Raw genomic sequence first — 15516 nt, 5'->3', positions numbered from 1 at the left:
AGAGAGACAACAAGGTCAAAAACCTACTAATTCAAAAGTGAGAAATTAGAATCACAAGTCAATGCATGATTGCTCTGACAAATTCAATGCACAATGCCATACAATTTCAATCAGGATTCAGCAATCATGCAATGCATAATATTTAGTGGGCAGCTCAGCTGAGAGAGAGAGAGAGAGAGAGAGAGAGACTTGAAGGAGAGAGAGGCTGAGAGCTCTATGCACGGTCCACAGAGGGTGGGCTAAGGCTCTGAGAGAGAGAGAGAGAGAGAGAGAGAGAGAGAGTTATGTTGCTGCCTTGGGAGCTTGAGCAAGGGTGACGACGACAGTAGCGAAGAGAGAGAGAGAGAGAGAGAGAGAGAGAGTGCGACTGTAGAGGCCCTTACCGGAAGATGTGCACCGTATGGAGTCCAGACGCTATCGCAGGCGAAACCCAAAAAAAAAACGTTTATCGCAGGCGAAACGTTTATCGCAGGCAAGCAAAGCACCACCCAAAAAAAAAACGCGTACGGATCGATCCGTACGGTACGGATGTACGGTACGGATTGGATCCGTACGTACGTTTTGATCCAACCTTGACTATTTGACCCTCCTAGCTCTATTTCACATGATGAAACCCATGCCCGGACACCAAACAAGACAGGTGGAAGAAGATATAGGGACAAGGTCCATAAGGTTTGATTAAGAAAAAGCACCATTCTTGGTCAAAAAGCAAGAAAAAGAAAAAAGTCAAACAGGGTTAACCGCCACGAGCCAAGGGCATTGGAAAGAGGAGACTGAGCCGGACCAAAAAGCTAAAAACCGCTTTTTCAAAAAGCAGCTCCAAGGCCAAAAAGCAAGGCCCTAAAGCTAGAAAAGCAAAACAAGAACTTTTGACTAAATTTGAGTAATATTTTACTATTAAAAAAAGGAAAAGCAAAGTAAAAGGCAAAAGCAAAGCGAAAGCATCACTTTTTGGCAAAAAGCAAGGCTTCCTCCCCAAGTATAAAACAAGCATGAGCCTCTGTTGAGCATGAAGTTGAAGAAGAACCTCTTCATCGTGTTGCCATCTTCGTTGAAGCATGGAGATCATCTTCTCCATCATTATCTACTTGATCATGAACAAATCATGGTTTTCATCACTGCCCACTGATTTCAGAGCGCCTTCGTCGCCTACAACGCCACGGCATCATATGTCCGTAACATAGTTACCAGGAGTTTCAAAAACGCCTGATTTGAAACGGGTTTCAAAAAGGCTTCAGAAGTACGATATTTATTTGAAACGTCCAAAAAAAGTTTCATCAAAAAATGCAAAAATATATATATTTTTAAATATAGAATATACATGAAAATATGTATTTAGGCCATGACCTAGGCTCAAGCGTCCTTGTTGAGATGGTCAACTAGTCACTACCAAGCAAAAAAGGAATGTCAAAAAAAAGTTTCATACAAAAAATGCAAAAATTATAAGTTTAGAATATACATGAAAATATGTATTTAGGCTATGGCCAAGGCTGAAGCGTCCTTCTCAAGATGGTCGACCACTCATCGGCAGGCAGTAAAGGACGTGCGTGTGCAAGTCGAGTAGCAAGCAACAAGAAAAAATGCGCTTCAGAAATGCGTATGTATGAAACCTGGCATGTAAGGTTTTTGGGCCTTGAATATTTTAGGTGAATAAAAAACGAGTTTCAAATTCTGAAACGTTTCGTGGAAGTTTCGATCGGTTTCATATAATTTGAAACGGGTTTCGTTGCTACTATGGTCCGTAAGACTGTACGGATATGTACAGCCGTACGGAACTGTATGGGCTGTACGGGCAGAAAAAATCGAAAACTCTACAACTGCTCCAAAACCCTAAAAATGCTTTTTGGAGGTTTTTATCGCCCGAAAACCATTAAAACGCGTTTTATATCAGTTTTCTTGCGAGAAAGAGCTTTTCCATGGTTTCCTTCATCAACAAGGCTATAAGAGTTGTGGAGATTACTCGTGGGATGAGTGAGTGTTGGACTTGGATTTGGACTTGGATTTGGACTTGGACGTGGACTTGGATGTGGACTTGGACCTAGACTTGGACTTGGTTTGGATCTGGAACTTGGACTTGGATATGGACTTAGACTTGGATATGAACTTGGACTTGGACATTGAATTGGGACTCAAACTTGGATTCATTGGATATTGGATGTGGTACTAACATGGTGAGAGATACTTGTCGGTCATCCCCGTGGTGTGCTTGGCATCAGGGATCTCGTGCCTAGACATAGACATCGACATCGACATCGACATCGACATCCTACATCAGCATATCTATTTGTTTTGTATTCATTGATTGTATTGATCCTCGCCAACATGTCCGTGGATTGTTCCTGAATAAATTCTTGACAAAGGGCAGGGCCTAATCCCCGCTCCATGTGGTGTATTGTGCAAGATCCCTATTCCCTTCTCTCTCTACCCTCTCTCTCTATATCTTTATCTCTTGGACACGTGGTTGAGTCTGTCACTACACGCGCTATTGGGCTTACATCCACAGCCCTAAGCTTAATTAAGAACAAGATGTTGATTAAACAAGATAGAGGAGAGAGAAGAGAGAGAGAGTTGGTATCAAGTTTCCTTGTATTTAATATGGTACAAGAAGGTTGCTTAATGAATGTACATGGCTTAGGCCCTCAGTCAGCCCCAAAGGGTTGACCTCTAGCCCTACATATGCTCACGAGAATGATGGACTGATGAATGAATGACTTGCTTGGACTGATTTATGGCTGAATGCTTATATATGATGATGATGATGATGGTGCTGAAGCTGATGATGATGCTGCTATTGATGGTAATGAAGATTATGACACTGATGATGACCTAGCTGTTGTCCTAACTAATGGATTAAATCAGGGATTAGGCTGTTCATGCTGAGGATTAGCCATGGCACGGGTGTGCACGTGACATCCCCTCCAGCTAAAAGTGTGGGGGCTGGGCACCCCATGAGTAAGGGATGACCACCCACGTGGCAAAAGTTCGTGTGGACAACTGAAAAACTCATGCACGACTCATTAAAGTCCTCTTGCAAACAAAATCGTCAACTTCCTATTGCACACAAGCTCTCCATCCTTTCTGCTCATAGAGGAGGTTACTCTCAACCATTTGCAAAACTGAGCATATATCTGTGATCCTCATCAGAAGGGTGCCTTGCTACAATCCTCCACGTGAGTTGTCCGGCTACTTCACCTGGGCGGCCTGAGCGGTCACCACATCATCAACAGGCAACTGAATTTGCTGCTGTTCGGCTACCATGTGCTGCCCCTGATCTGCCCATGCTGATGGTCAGCCTGTTTTCAGCTGGTTAAATCCTTGTGGGGCCTGGTCGTGCTGATTTAGGGCTGTTCAGGGTATCCACAGTGCATGTTTGTGCCTATGGGTTGCACCCCTCACCAGTCCATTCATGTTTACGTATCAGAAATTCACGAGCCCGGAAGGGACCACCGGTGCCAGTTCTTCATGTTCAGCATTCCCATCACCACGAGGATGCAATCCAAGTACTAGTATGGGCACACCAGCGATGCGAGTGGACCGGATCCAGTTTCAAGATTATTACACTCCGGTGATAGGTAGGGAGTTGCTGGGAAAGCTCTACATTGATGGAATCATCACCGACGACATTGTTTGGTATTTGTATTCATCTTTTGATTATGGCAAATCATCATGCACCGTGATGGGAGGGAAAAAATGAGGGCTCCAAGACAAGGGGCAAAGAAGCTGACAGGAGTGGAAGAGGCTGGCTGAAAATCGGTCCTCAAAACCAATGATGATATCGCGGAGGGGACCTCTGCAAAGATCCATCAAATCCCTAGCATCCAGGGGCCTCCACAGGTAGGAAGACGCGAGGAAATGCGGCTGATCAAGAAATCCTTCCGGAGTTCCTCCCCGGGCTGAATTCCTCACACGATCAGCCTGCCCAAAAGGGCCTGCTCTGGGTTGCAGGATTGATCAAGTCCAGGCCTCCCTAAGCCCGAGACTGAATCAGTACACGCCAGGCCATCTTCACCCGCGCAGGGCGACCTCCTCCAAACCAAAAAAAGTTCCGGATCAAACACAGCACCTATTCAATGCAAGAACAACGGAAGGCCCAGCATGAAGTGATGTACCAGTAGCCAAAAGAACTTAGTTTGCTACCATCACTCGCCCTCCAAGTGATAAATGAGCAGAGCTCCAATATAAAAGCTTCCTCTAAATGCTCAAGAGGAGTAGGGCTATCTACTCCTCTCCTGATATCAATGCCTACCTAGCATCCAAGATACCGCACAGCCATGCCATGAGGGATCCATCTGAACTCATCAACTGGGCGCCGTCGGGCTGAGAGTGTTATTAACCCAGAAGCCACACGACTTGTGCCAGCTGATCCTCGCAACTGAGGCCAAGCATAAGAACTCGACCGCAGCTGTAAAGCAGCGAAGGTCCCCTTCTGACCCCGTGAGGTAGGCGGCAATGTCATCTCTAAACTTTGCATCCAGCAACTCCTCCATCGTGCAAATGGGAAAGTGCAACACTTGGAGGCATGTATCTTGTGCTCATAGGCATGTATCTTGTGCTCACGGCCTCAACCACGAAAAGGAAGAGGAATGGTGCAAACGGGCAGCCTTGGCACACCGAGCAGGAGATGGCAAAGCGCTCTCCTCGTCCACCTTTGTCATGTGCACAGAGTGTATCTAACGTGTGCAGCACGCACACAAGACTAGCTTCGAAGCTTGGGGTAGCTTGGAGCTAGGCAAGAAGATTGGCGAGATGGGCTAGCGATGAACAAATAGGGTGGCCCAGGTCAGTCAGTTGGTCAGAGTCTCGCGAGGTTATGCGAGAGCTCTACGGTCAGGAGCTTGGATCTAGTGCAGACGTGCACCTGCTTCATGTAGCCGAGGCCGACAGCAATCTCGAGGCCCGGGAGGGTAGCACCGTGGCGGTATGGGACGTCATGGAGTAGAGACTGGTCAGTACGTCTAGCTAGTTAGCTCAGCTCGTGGCTCGGTGGGGATAGCCAGGTCTTGTGGGCTTTGCCCACGGCTGTCATGGTTGGGTGGTGAGTCAGGCCTGCACCCCCCCTTCACGGTTTATGGCTTTGTTTTGAAGGTTTCGGGTCTTGCTCAGGATTGTTCTATGAGGAAACCTTGGGGATTTGACAACCTTGGAAAAGGGCCTCACTATATGGGCTCCCATGTAGAGGGCCGCAACTACTCAAATCCAAGCAGGCAAGAATCCAACTCTGAGCATAGTGCCCACCAAAAAGGCCCAATCAATTATGTCATATGCCTTCTCAAAGTCAAGAAGCAATACGGCCATGTCCTCTCCCCTAGGTCTAGTTGTGGTTGTCGCCTCCCAAAAGGTGAAGATGTTATCTAGGATAAAGGCTCTGATGCAATAGATGTGGCCGGTCGACAAAGAACTTGAATCCCCTCATGCCAAAAGTGGGGTTTTGAGGCAGTAAAATACTCACGGGAGACCCTGTCCCCTGCCTGGGTCCAGAAGGACTGCGTGGTATTTGTACTTAATCCGTTGCTCCTCCAAGTTCTCCAACAAAGTAGAGGCTGCCTCCATCTGTGTGTGGACCTAGGGACACTCTCCGGCCTGCTCCTGAAGCCCCTGAAGATAGGGTAGGCTGTATTGAAGGCTCCTCTCCTACTCTCTAAATGCCCTAAGTCTCTCTTGGGCAAAGGTCTGAAGGAAGGAGCTAATCTCTAGCAATGAAGCATCTAGATAGATCACTGCCTTCCCAAGAGCAAAGCTGTGGGAGGTCCAAATCTCTTCAATCCAGGCAGAGATGGAGGGCTCTGGAGCACGCAGTCTGGAATACTCGTTGAGTGTTGGCTATCCGCCTATCCACCTAGCCCGACTCTACAAGGGTGAGGATCGCTGGTGCCATGTGTCACCATAAAGTAAACATGGACACTAAGGTATAAAAAATCTCACAACCAAAATATGTGCCTACTGCCTAGCACCTACATACATGTCCACTACATAATGTGTATAACTCTTACAAATCCCCCCTCCTGTAGTGGAAATGTACATGTACAGAGTAGATCAATCTCCAAATGGAATCAAGCCCAAAGCTTTTCGGAAAACTTTGAACTTCTCTCGAGGAAGCGCCTTGGTGAAGATATCTGCCACGTTGTCTTGTGATGGACAATAGATGAGACTGACATCCCCTGCATCATGAAGCCTCTCCCGTACATAATGATAATGAGCCTCTTATGTGCTAGCACACAAGTCAATAAGCAATCTCCTCAACCATATGCACTCAACCGTGGCTGTGAAGACTACCCTGTACTCAGCTCCACATGTAGAAGTAGCCACAATAGGTTGTTTTTTGCTAAGCCAAGATATGGAAGAATTGCCTAGCAAGAAACAAAATCCACCGGTGGACTATCTAGTATCAAAGTCTCCAACCCAATCTGAATCATCGTAAGCACAAAGCTGAAAATCAGACTCCCTGGCATAGAAAATCCTATAAGATTGAGTGCCTTGGAGGTATCTAAACACTCGCTTCACAGCTTGCCGATGCTTTGTCCTTGGGCAGTGCATAAACTTACTTAACAAGGATACACCATAAGAAATATCTTGTAGCATGCAATAGGTTGACCGTCGTAACGCACAACAAAGCCTTATTTAAACCTGTGAGTTTATGCAATCCACTTTACTTTAAGAGAGCAAAGTAGAGAGAGAAGAGATGAGAGTCGACACCAAATTGGGTCCCAATTACCCAATGAAGGGTCTCCCTGCAAGCAAGTATTTGTACAATGATGAGAATGATGACTGCGGACTGTCAAAGGCAAGGACAAGGAAGACCGAACGTAGGCCGAACCATATGCTAAAACAATAGCATTGTAGAAGACTCAATGAAGCCACTCAATGGCTAAAGACGAGAGGGTCTTCTATGCTACCTTGGACTGAAGCACGGAGTGCTTGAGGCTGATTGTATGCTCCAAGAACCTTGGGGGTGTTGGGTAGGAGGGAAGCTAGCCTGCACACACACACACACACACACAACCTCAAGCACATAGAAACGTGAGAGTGCTGGAAAAGATGTACTCAATAATGATAATGAAATGAAAGTACAAGTGAGCACTAAAAGGCCTAGGGCAAAGTGCCCAACACACATAAGTGTGTTCACACGGGAAAAAAACCTGTGTCCAGTCACACTGCACAAGGAAAAAATGCCCGTGAGTAAGCTGGGTTCACACCTGAACTAGCCGGGAGTGGACATGACCAACAAACCCCCCTCAAGTGAATGGTGTGAACGGGTCGCAGCAGGGTGATAAAGCTGTGAATGTTGCGCTCCACAGTAAGAGTGAACTGCAGTGCCAATGGAAAAAGCAAGCACTATATGACGGGGAAAAGGAGAATCCTCAATGTCATAGCGCTAATGCTAGAGCGCAGTAGTACAAAAATGCATCACTAGAAATGCATGGCAAAGATCATGTGGACATCAACTGCATCAATCCAAGAGGCATCGCATAATACTCCCCTGAAGGCAAGTACCAAATGCCAAGCTGAATTGCATGTAATCCATATCAATGCTCTGTAACTGCAACAGTGATAAGCATAAGAAGAGGTGGCAGATATACGCATGTGTAAAGGCAATAGGATCCAGAAGCCATGCCTGTGAGACATGCAATGTAAGCTGCAAAAGTGAAACTCATCAATGGAGGATCCAATGAGAAAAATCAGCAATGGGAAAAGCTGAAAATGGGGAGGATCCAATGAGGAAAAACGCTGAAAATGGGGAGAAAAAATGGGGGCTCGAGGCGGGCATCAACCAATGCTATGAGAGGATAGGTAAACTCTCAGCGATGCCATGATCAGTGGCATGTATGGCAAATGTAAAGATGCATAATCCCATAGTGAATAATATACTTGTGACATGTCAAAACCATGAGAGCAAGCCAACACTGGCCAAGTGAGTAAAAGGCACTCCCAGTAAACATCACATGACAATGTCAACACTGTAGAAACAATCCCGCTGCAAGGGAAAACAGCATAAAAGGCATCTCCAGTAGACATCACATAAGAGAAAGCGTCTAGCATAGACCAGCATAAGGGTCAACAAGCATAAGTGACCGTGAGGCATCACCAACTGCATGTGGGCAAGTAGAATCCTCCCCTGAAATGCATCTGCCAGACAATGCATACCATGGAGTACAAACTATAGAGCATAGTCATCAAAAGCAATGGCATCAAAAGACATCTCTGCAGGCAATGAAGATGTAAGTGTCAAGGCTGACACATGTGTAGCCAAATTGGCCTGATCTGCACCTGTGGAAGAAGATGCCAGCTTCTTCTTTTTTTCACTCTCAATACGCTTCCTGCATTCCTCTATGGTGTACCCTATTTTCCTGCAATAGTTACAGCGCTTTTTCTTTTCACGCTTGTCCTCTGTCTCGGGAGGATTCGATGGGCTAGGTTTAGGCCCAGATCTATTCCCACGAAAAGGAGAAGCCATTGCTGACTCAACAGACATCATGTTGTTCCTGTTGGAACGAGATTGCTCTTCACTGAGCAAGAGAGTCACAAGGTTGTCAAAAGTGACCGCATTAGGTGCATTGCCAGCCAACAACCGCAATGTGGTGCCAAATGTCTGATAAGAGTCGGGCAAGTTGCGCAAAACTGTCTGAACAAGATAGCTATCTGTCAAACCCTCATCAATGTTAATGAGTTGCTCTCGTAGGTCCTTCACATGCGTAAGGTACTGATCGATAGAGTCACCTTCACGTATGCGGTCAGTCTCAGGCTTGCCCCGAAGGTAAGCTGCACGAGCCTCATTGCGACCTGAATACAATGCCGCCAAGGTATCCCAAGCACCCTTTGCACTGGTGCAAGATCGAATGTGCGGAATGATATGCCTGCGGCACGAGAGAGCAATCAATGCATGGGCCTGAGCATCCCTAGCATCCCAAGTACGTTGTTGTTGAGTAGGAGGAAGACGAGGAGGTGGACCTGCAGGAGGATGAGTGGGAATCACTTCACCTTCCGCTGGAGCAAGCGCAAAAGGACGCTCCTCAGTGCCATCCACATACAACCATACATTTTTGGCAACCAAAACATGACGCATCATATAAGCCCACATAGGGTAGCTGTCCCCATTGAGCTTGTCCTCTTGAGATAGCATTCCAAAGAGGTCATTATTACTGTTGGCCATGATAGGACAGCAAATCTGTCACAAGTCACCACCACGAGTATGCAATGTCCAGCAAAACCGTAAGAATGCGGGAGATAAATAGCAAGATAACCAATGGACTAAAAGGGAACTGTCATATGCATGTCCCAAATCTGCAAGTGTACTGCACGATGATGCAAATCTGTCAAAGTGTCCACAATGGCATACATATACTGCAGCAAACCACAAATGTATACATGTGCCGTGAAAAACACAATCAACTGACATCTATAAGGGCTGCAAGTGCTCAAATCCTGGCAGATCAAATGTAAATTGGTCGAATGCTCAAAAATGGGCTCAATGCAGAAAAGCCCTAATTCTTAGGCAACCAATTAGACCACATCTCAACCGGATCTGCACCTGTAAATCTCCTAATGCGATTGTCACCTATACCAAGTGCTGCAACGTCCAAAAATTGGGGGAAATGCCCCAATGCCAACCAAATGTGTCTGTAATACCCAAAAATTTGGAGGAAATGCTCCAATGCCAACCAAATGTGCCTGAAATACCCAAAAATTTGAGGGAAATGCTCCAATGCCAACCAAATGTGCCTGTAATACCCAAAAATTTGGGGGAAATGCTCCAATGCCAACCAAATGTGCCTGCAATACCCAAAATTGCTTGCAAATAGTGCCAATTTCTGCAAAATCCCCAAATCTCTAGTGCAATTATGCACCAAATCTGCTGAAATCAATGCTAATGTGTGCCAATGTTGCAATTGCAGGCTCAATTGTAAAAAGCCCCAAATTTGAACCAGCAATGTGTGCAATTTCAGGTCAAACATTGCAGATCTGGAATTTGAAGTTGATTTGGGCACTACAAAGTAGACACAGTTTTGCAGGTACAACCGTCCGGTATAGGCGCAGGTACGGACATACGGCGGTGGGCGACGGCACAGACGCTCAGGGCAGTAGGCGTGGGCGGCGGCGCACAGGCGGCTGAGGGCGGCGATGGCGTCGAGGCAGGTACGGGCGCAGACAAGTACTATCGCAGCTGGCGCTAGGCGCCCAGATCTGAGGCGCAGTGGACGGGCGGCGCCAGATCTGAAGCAGCACAGGCGCCGCGAATCAGATCTAGACGGCCGGGTGCGATGGCGCACAGGGGCGACAGCAGGGGCGACGCAGGTCGACAGTGACGGCGCACAAGGGCAACGACGACGGCGACAGAGCCGTACAGTACGGCGTACAGACAGCGTAGCGGGAGCGTGCAGAGGCACCTGAGGGCGGCGGCAGGGTGGCTGCAGGGCGGCTGAAGGCAAAACCCTAACCCTAATCCTAATGCAGCAAAACCCTAATTCCATGTGTGCAATAGGCTCAAGCTCTGACGGGCAACAGGGGGCAAACCCTAATGCTAACCCTAGCCAAGCTCTAATACCAATGTTGGGTAGGAGGGAAGCTAGCCTGCACACACACACACACAACCTCAAGCACAGAGAAACGTGAGTGCTGGAAAAGATGTACTCAATAATGATAATGAAATGAAAGTACAAGTGAGTACTAAAAGGCCTAGGGCAAAGTGCCCAACACACATAAGTGTGTTCACACGGGGAAAAAACTTATGTCCAGTCATAGGGAAAAAATGCCCGTGAGTAAGCTGGGTTCACACCTGAACTAGCCAGGAGTGGACATGACCAACAGGGGGTACTCGAGCACACATGTTCTCTATGAATACTTGTGAATCTTGAAGTTCTAGACAAGGACTGACCCCATCTATGTATATGCTCGTCGGCCTGTTTTGCACGATGTCGGCCATATATATATGTCCACGACTCATATATTTCAGCATTCGAGAGGAAATTAAAAGATAATATCAAACGAAAGGCTTTTAATTAAGACATTAACCAAAAAAAACAAAACAAACAAACCAAAAAAACAAAAAACAAAATAGCAAAACAGAGAACTGTAAACTCTAGACCTAAAGCACTAAGAGCTAGAACTAAACATCAAGCTAAACTTTAAAAAAGACTTCAACTCAAAAGTGCAACCATTAACTCCGATGTCTGTCAAAACATGGAGTGTAGTTCATCAACTCTATCATGCATAGCGTGGACTATAAGCTATGACATCCCTACTCACGTCATCAGTGCCCAAGAGTAGATGCAGGTTTGTATAAGGTTAGTCCAAAAAAACATGCTTTATAAAACCAGCGAACTGAGATTCTATCACTCTCCGGAGGTGATGGGCAACAAAGCTTTACATGATGTGCAGATTTTAGTCTGTTTTGCTGTTATAACACCTTTTGCTACTTAAAGCCAAAAATCCAAACTATGGCAACCTTGTCAAATAACCCTGTATGCATAGCATATTGCTTTTGATTTTGTCTAGCTAGCGTCCTCAATCCTCACATCCCCACCGACATTCGTGGGTGTTCTAATGTACTGCTGCCAGCCAACCCCTCCTTAGCTTTCTTGACACTTTTCCTCAATTTTCTCAATAGCTAAATTGACTGCTTAAATTCCTTTTTCTATCTGTAGCTAATGTGCTAGAACTATTAGATTTGGGATTCCACAACAACAAAAAGAGCACCTATACTATCCAACTCCATCCGTACTCTTTATCTTTTAGAAAAATTATCATAGAAAAGTTGAATGCAAATAGCAAAGGGATGCACAAAGCAAGCTAGATGTGGCTCTTAAATAGATGAAAAAGCTGTGATCACACCCTCTCTGTGGATTGGTTACCCAAAAGCAACAGCTGTATATGGATTCAAGGGTTGAAAGAAAAAATATTTTGATTTCTCATTAGTACCACAGAGCAACTGCAGTTCAGATCCAAAGGGAAAATTATGTGCAGAGTTCCTTGAGCACCTGCATTGCTAAAAATGCAAGACATGTTGCTACAAGAAAGAAAACAAGGTGAGGCAAAAGAGCTGTAAGTTGCAATAACCTGGATAATATGCTGTCATAGCGACTTTTCATTACAAAATGTCAATGTTGTTAGCAAAAAGATGAGAAAAAAAAAGGACTTACGGTGCCATCCAGCGATATGTTCCTGTCTCAGGGGTCATCCCTTCGGTCTGCACCTCAATTCTTGCAACTCCAAAATCTGCAATCTTGATGGACTTGTCGGCAATCAACAAGTTATCTGATTTAAGATCCCGATGTATGACCCCAAAACTGTGTAGATATTCCATTCCTCGAGCTACATCTAGTGCATGCCTCACCGCAAGTCTCAGTGGCACGGCTCGTTTCTTGGAAAGTGACATTCTCAGAGAGCCACCCTTTGCATACTCAGTGACAATACACCAGACCATCGGCTTTCGGCAGGCCCCTAGAAATCGCACCACGTTCTCATGCTTGAGTGTTGCAAGCATAATCACCTCCTGTGCAAATTGTTGCTCCATTGCATGTGCTCTCTCAAGATTGTTCTCAGGCCTCTCCAGTATCTTCACGGCAACATCCTCGCCATTATAAATACCTCTGTAGAGCCTGCCAAAAGCTCCCTGGGCAAATGCTGGGCCCATACTCAGCCTGCGCAAATCAATAGTCCAATCATCATAACCTTCAAGCCCCTCTGTAGGATATCGTACATCTAAGAGAGCTGTTGAAAGGGCATCCTCCCCAAGAGAGTGAGTCACGCTGCTTTTGTGCACAACACTGTGGCCTGGAAAGGTCCTCGTTTTAGTTTTCAAATCGGGGTGCATGAGAATTGTTGTTCTGGAGTTGTTGTTTGATCCAACGCTGCTGTACATTGAACCTCCGTTGCTGGTCTGTTGGCTATCAACTGACATGTCCGAGGCTTCCCCGAGCCTGTGGTAGTCACTCTCGGTGAAAATCTGGAAAGCTCCATCATGGCCTGCCATGCTCGCATGCTGTGGCTAGCGAGTCCCTGTGATTTTTTTTACCAACTACTGTGCTGTGATATTCTGAGACTTGACTGAGCTGTTGGAACTTCCCCTCTTGCGGTCAAGGAGAAGCAAGCTAAACCCACACTGTGTAAATAATAAACCCCAAGATGACACTCAGGAAAATATTACTGCTTTAGCCAGACTCTCTCTCCTCTCCCTGCAGCACGCTAGACTCTATGACAGAGCGAAACCCTAAGAATTTATACACGCAGTCACGAGGAGGAAAAGGCTTGGCCGTACACTGCGTTTTGGCTGCACTCTGTGTTTTGGCCGCACATCTGCGATTTGGCTAAGCTGCTTCTAATCACATAAGCTCTTTCTCTAAAAGAAAAACCCTAAGATCGTATGCAGGCTGTCATCGTCAGGTGAAGTGGCTTCAAAGAAACCCTCGGATGACCCTAGTAATTTCTTCTGTGTGCCAGTATCTGAAGAGTTTCGTCAGAATTACCTGCTCTCGAGAATCTCCAGTTATGGCAATGGAGGCAGCGGCGGCGGCGGCAGCAGGAGCTCGAGGACTAAGAGGGGATCTGCCAGGCAAGAGGATGATGGAAAGGATAAGGCATGATCACGGGCAGGGAGAAACGAGGTGGGAAGGTGGGGGAATGAGCGGATCGGGTTAGGGAGAAGCAGAACAGAGCCAGAGGAAGGAGATGATGACCTCCTGAGAATAAGAAAGAAGGTTCACGCAGCCCGGCGACCCAGCGCACTAGATACTCCAAAGACTCCGAGTCTCCAAGGGGGCGAAAAATGTGCACAGTGGTCCCATTTGCACACCTAATCATGGGGTCGTCTTCTTGGACCACCCAGCCCATGAGAACTTCCCCTTTTACACCATGGTGGGAGTTATTCTGGCTTGGTTAAGTGAGAACTTCACGAATGCAAACAAAACCACGGTTCGATCCTCGTCCTCCATAGCCAAGCTAAGCTTAAACTGGCATTTTTTTCAATACCTTCTCCTGCATTACAACACTTTCATGCCACATATAAAAAAACAAGTGATAGTTTAACAGGAGTCACGTGACCAGTAATTCCTTAAAGACATGTATTTTAGGGTGGCTTCAGAAACATCCGCAGACAGGTGATGCCCAATGCATGGATGTCCACTGTCTTTTTCACCGAGCATGTGTACATGGCCACAAGCCTTTTTGTAGGGGTGGATGTCTATGTTTTTTATATATTAAATATGACAACCAGATGATGTGGGCCTTTTGGTTAAGAGATGTGCCCTTATTGATAGAGGTGCCGAGTTCAAAACTCATCTAGGCCCAATGATTATGTATCCACCTTCATGACGTTGGGCAAAATTTTGGAAAGGAAGCCATGACTCAAGAATTCATGCGGGCCCAAGTTCACTTGCCCATGATCTTGTGAAATCGAAAAGTGGGAGCTCCTTCCGTGAACCGCCTTCTGCTAGATGGATGGGTGAGGTTGATCGGTGGATGTTTGTGATGCGAGCCTTCTGTAGAAGTAATAGACAATAGATAACATCGTGCACACAAGTGTAGAGTGGTCGATTTGGATTGAAACACATGGAGTCACAATTGAAGAGTGGTTTTGAAAAGTGAAGAGTGAAACACATGGTGAAGAGTGAAACACATGGAGTCACAATTGAAGAGTGGTTTTGAAAAGTGAAGAGTGAAACACATGGAGTCACAAGTGGAGGGGTTTCGAAAAGAGTGTGTGTGTGTGTGTGTGTGTGTGTGTGTGTGTGTGTGCGTGCGTGCGCCCAAGTTTTCTTGCCCACGGATCTTGTGAAATCGAAAAGTATGAGCTCCTTCTGTGCTGGCCCCAGTGGATGTTTGTGAAGCGAGCCTTCTGTAGTAGTAGTAGTAGTAGTAATAGACAATAGACAGCGTCGTGCACACAAGTGTAGGCTAGTCAATTTGGATTGAAACACAAAGTCACACGTGAAGAGTGGTTTTAAAAAGTGAAGAATAAAACATATGGAGTCACAAGTGAAGAGTGGTTTCAAAAAAGTGTGTGTGTGTGTGTGTGTGGCAAGGGGGTTTATTCAAAAGCAGGTTCCCATTATAACATACCCATGAATACATGTAATATTCTATTAGTTGAAGTCACATCCCAACAATGCAATTTCAAGGTTTCTTGTGAAGTAAAGTCTTTTAACCTAAAGCATATCTTCCATATATAATCCACTAAATATATACAATGCTAGTTAAAGTCCCATTTCAAGGCTTCTTGTGAAAGTAAAGTCTCTCAACCTAACGCACACGACCCATATCTTCCATATATAATCCATTAAGAATTCCTATAATCCATACTAGAAATTCACCTTGCAGGACTAAGACCAACTTTTCATCATACCTTTTGCATAGTCCAACCATTAAAAGCATGGTCAAGGTATGAAATTTTCAAGCCCCACACTCCCTTGCACCATAAAAGATGAAGATGAATAGCTAGAGAAAGGATATTTCTAAACTTGATGCATTATTAGCTACGCAAGAAATAATATTCTCACTTGTGTTAATGGATGCTTGGTTGGAAAA

The 15516-nt window shown here is 45.8% G+C and overlaps 1 protein-coding gene across 1 annotated transcript in view; it reads right to left on the bottom strand.

Annotated features, from left to right (window-relative positions):
• The window catches only part of LOC147627109 (serine/threonine-protein kinase STY13-like), a 42539-nt gene extending 28731 nt beyond the window's left edge, over positions 1–13808 (bottom strand). The window contains exon 1 of the mRNA XM_086815686.1: positions 12135–13808. Within this exon, the coding sequence (XP_086671812.1) occupies positions 12135–12967 (833 nt within the window). The 5' untranslated portion in view covers positions 12968–13808. The remainder of the gene's footprint in view (positions 1–12134) is intronic.
• Between the last annotated feature and the right edge of the window lie 1708 nt (positions 13809–15516).

This window comes from Cibotium barometz, chromosome 21, assembly GCF_041138505.1.
Source record: "Cibotium barometz isolate CiBa-2024 chromosome 21, ASM4113850v1, whole genome shotgun sequence".
Taxonomy (NCBI): domain Eukaryota; kingdom Viridiplantae; phylum Streptophyta; class Polypodiopsida; order Cyatheales; family Cibotiaceae; genus Cibotium; species Cibotium barometz.
Note: the sequence above shows the minus strand (reverse complement) of the source record. Positions and strands in the feature narration are given on the sequence as shown.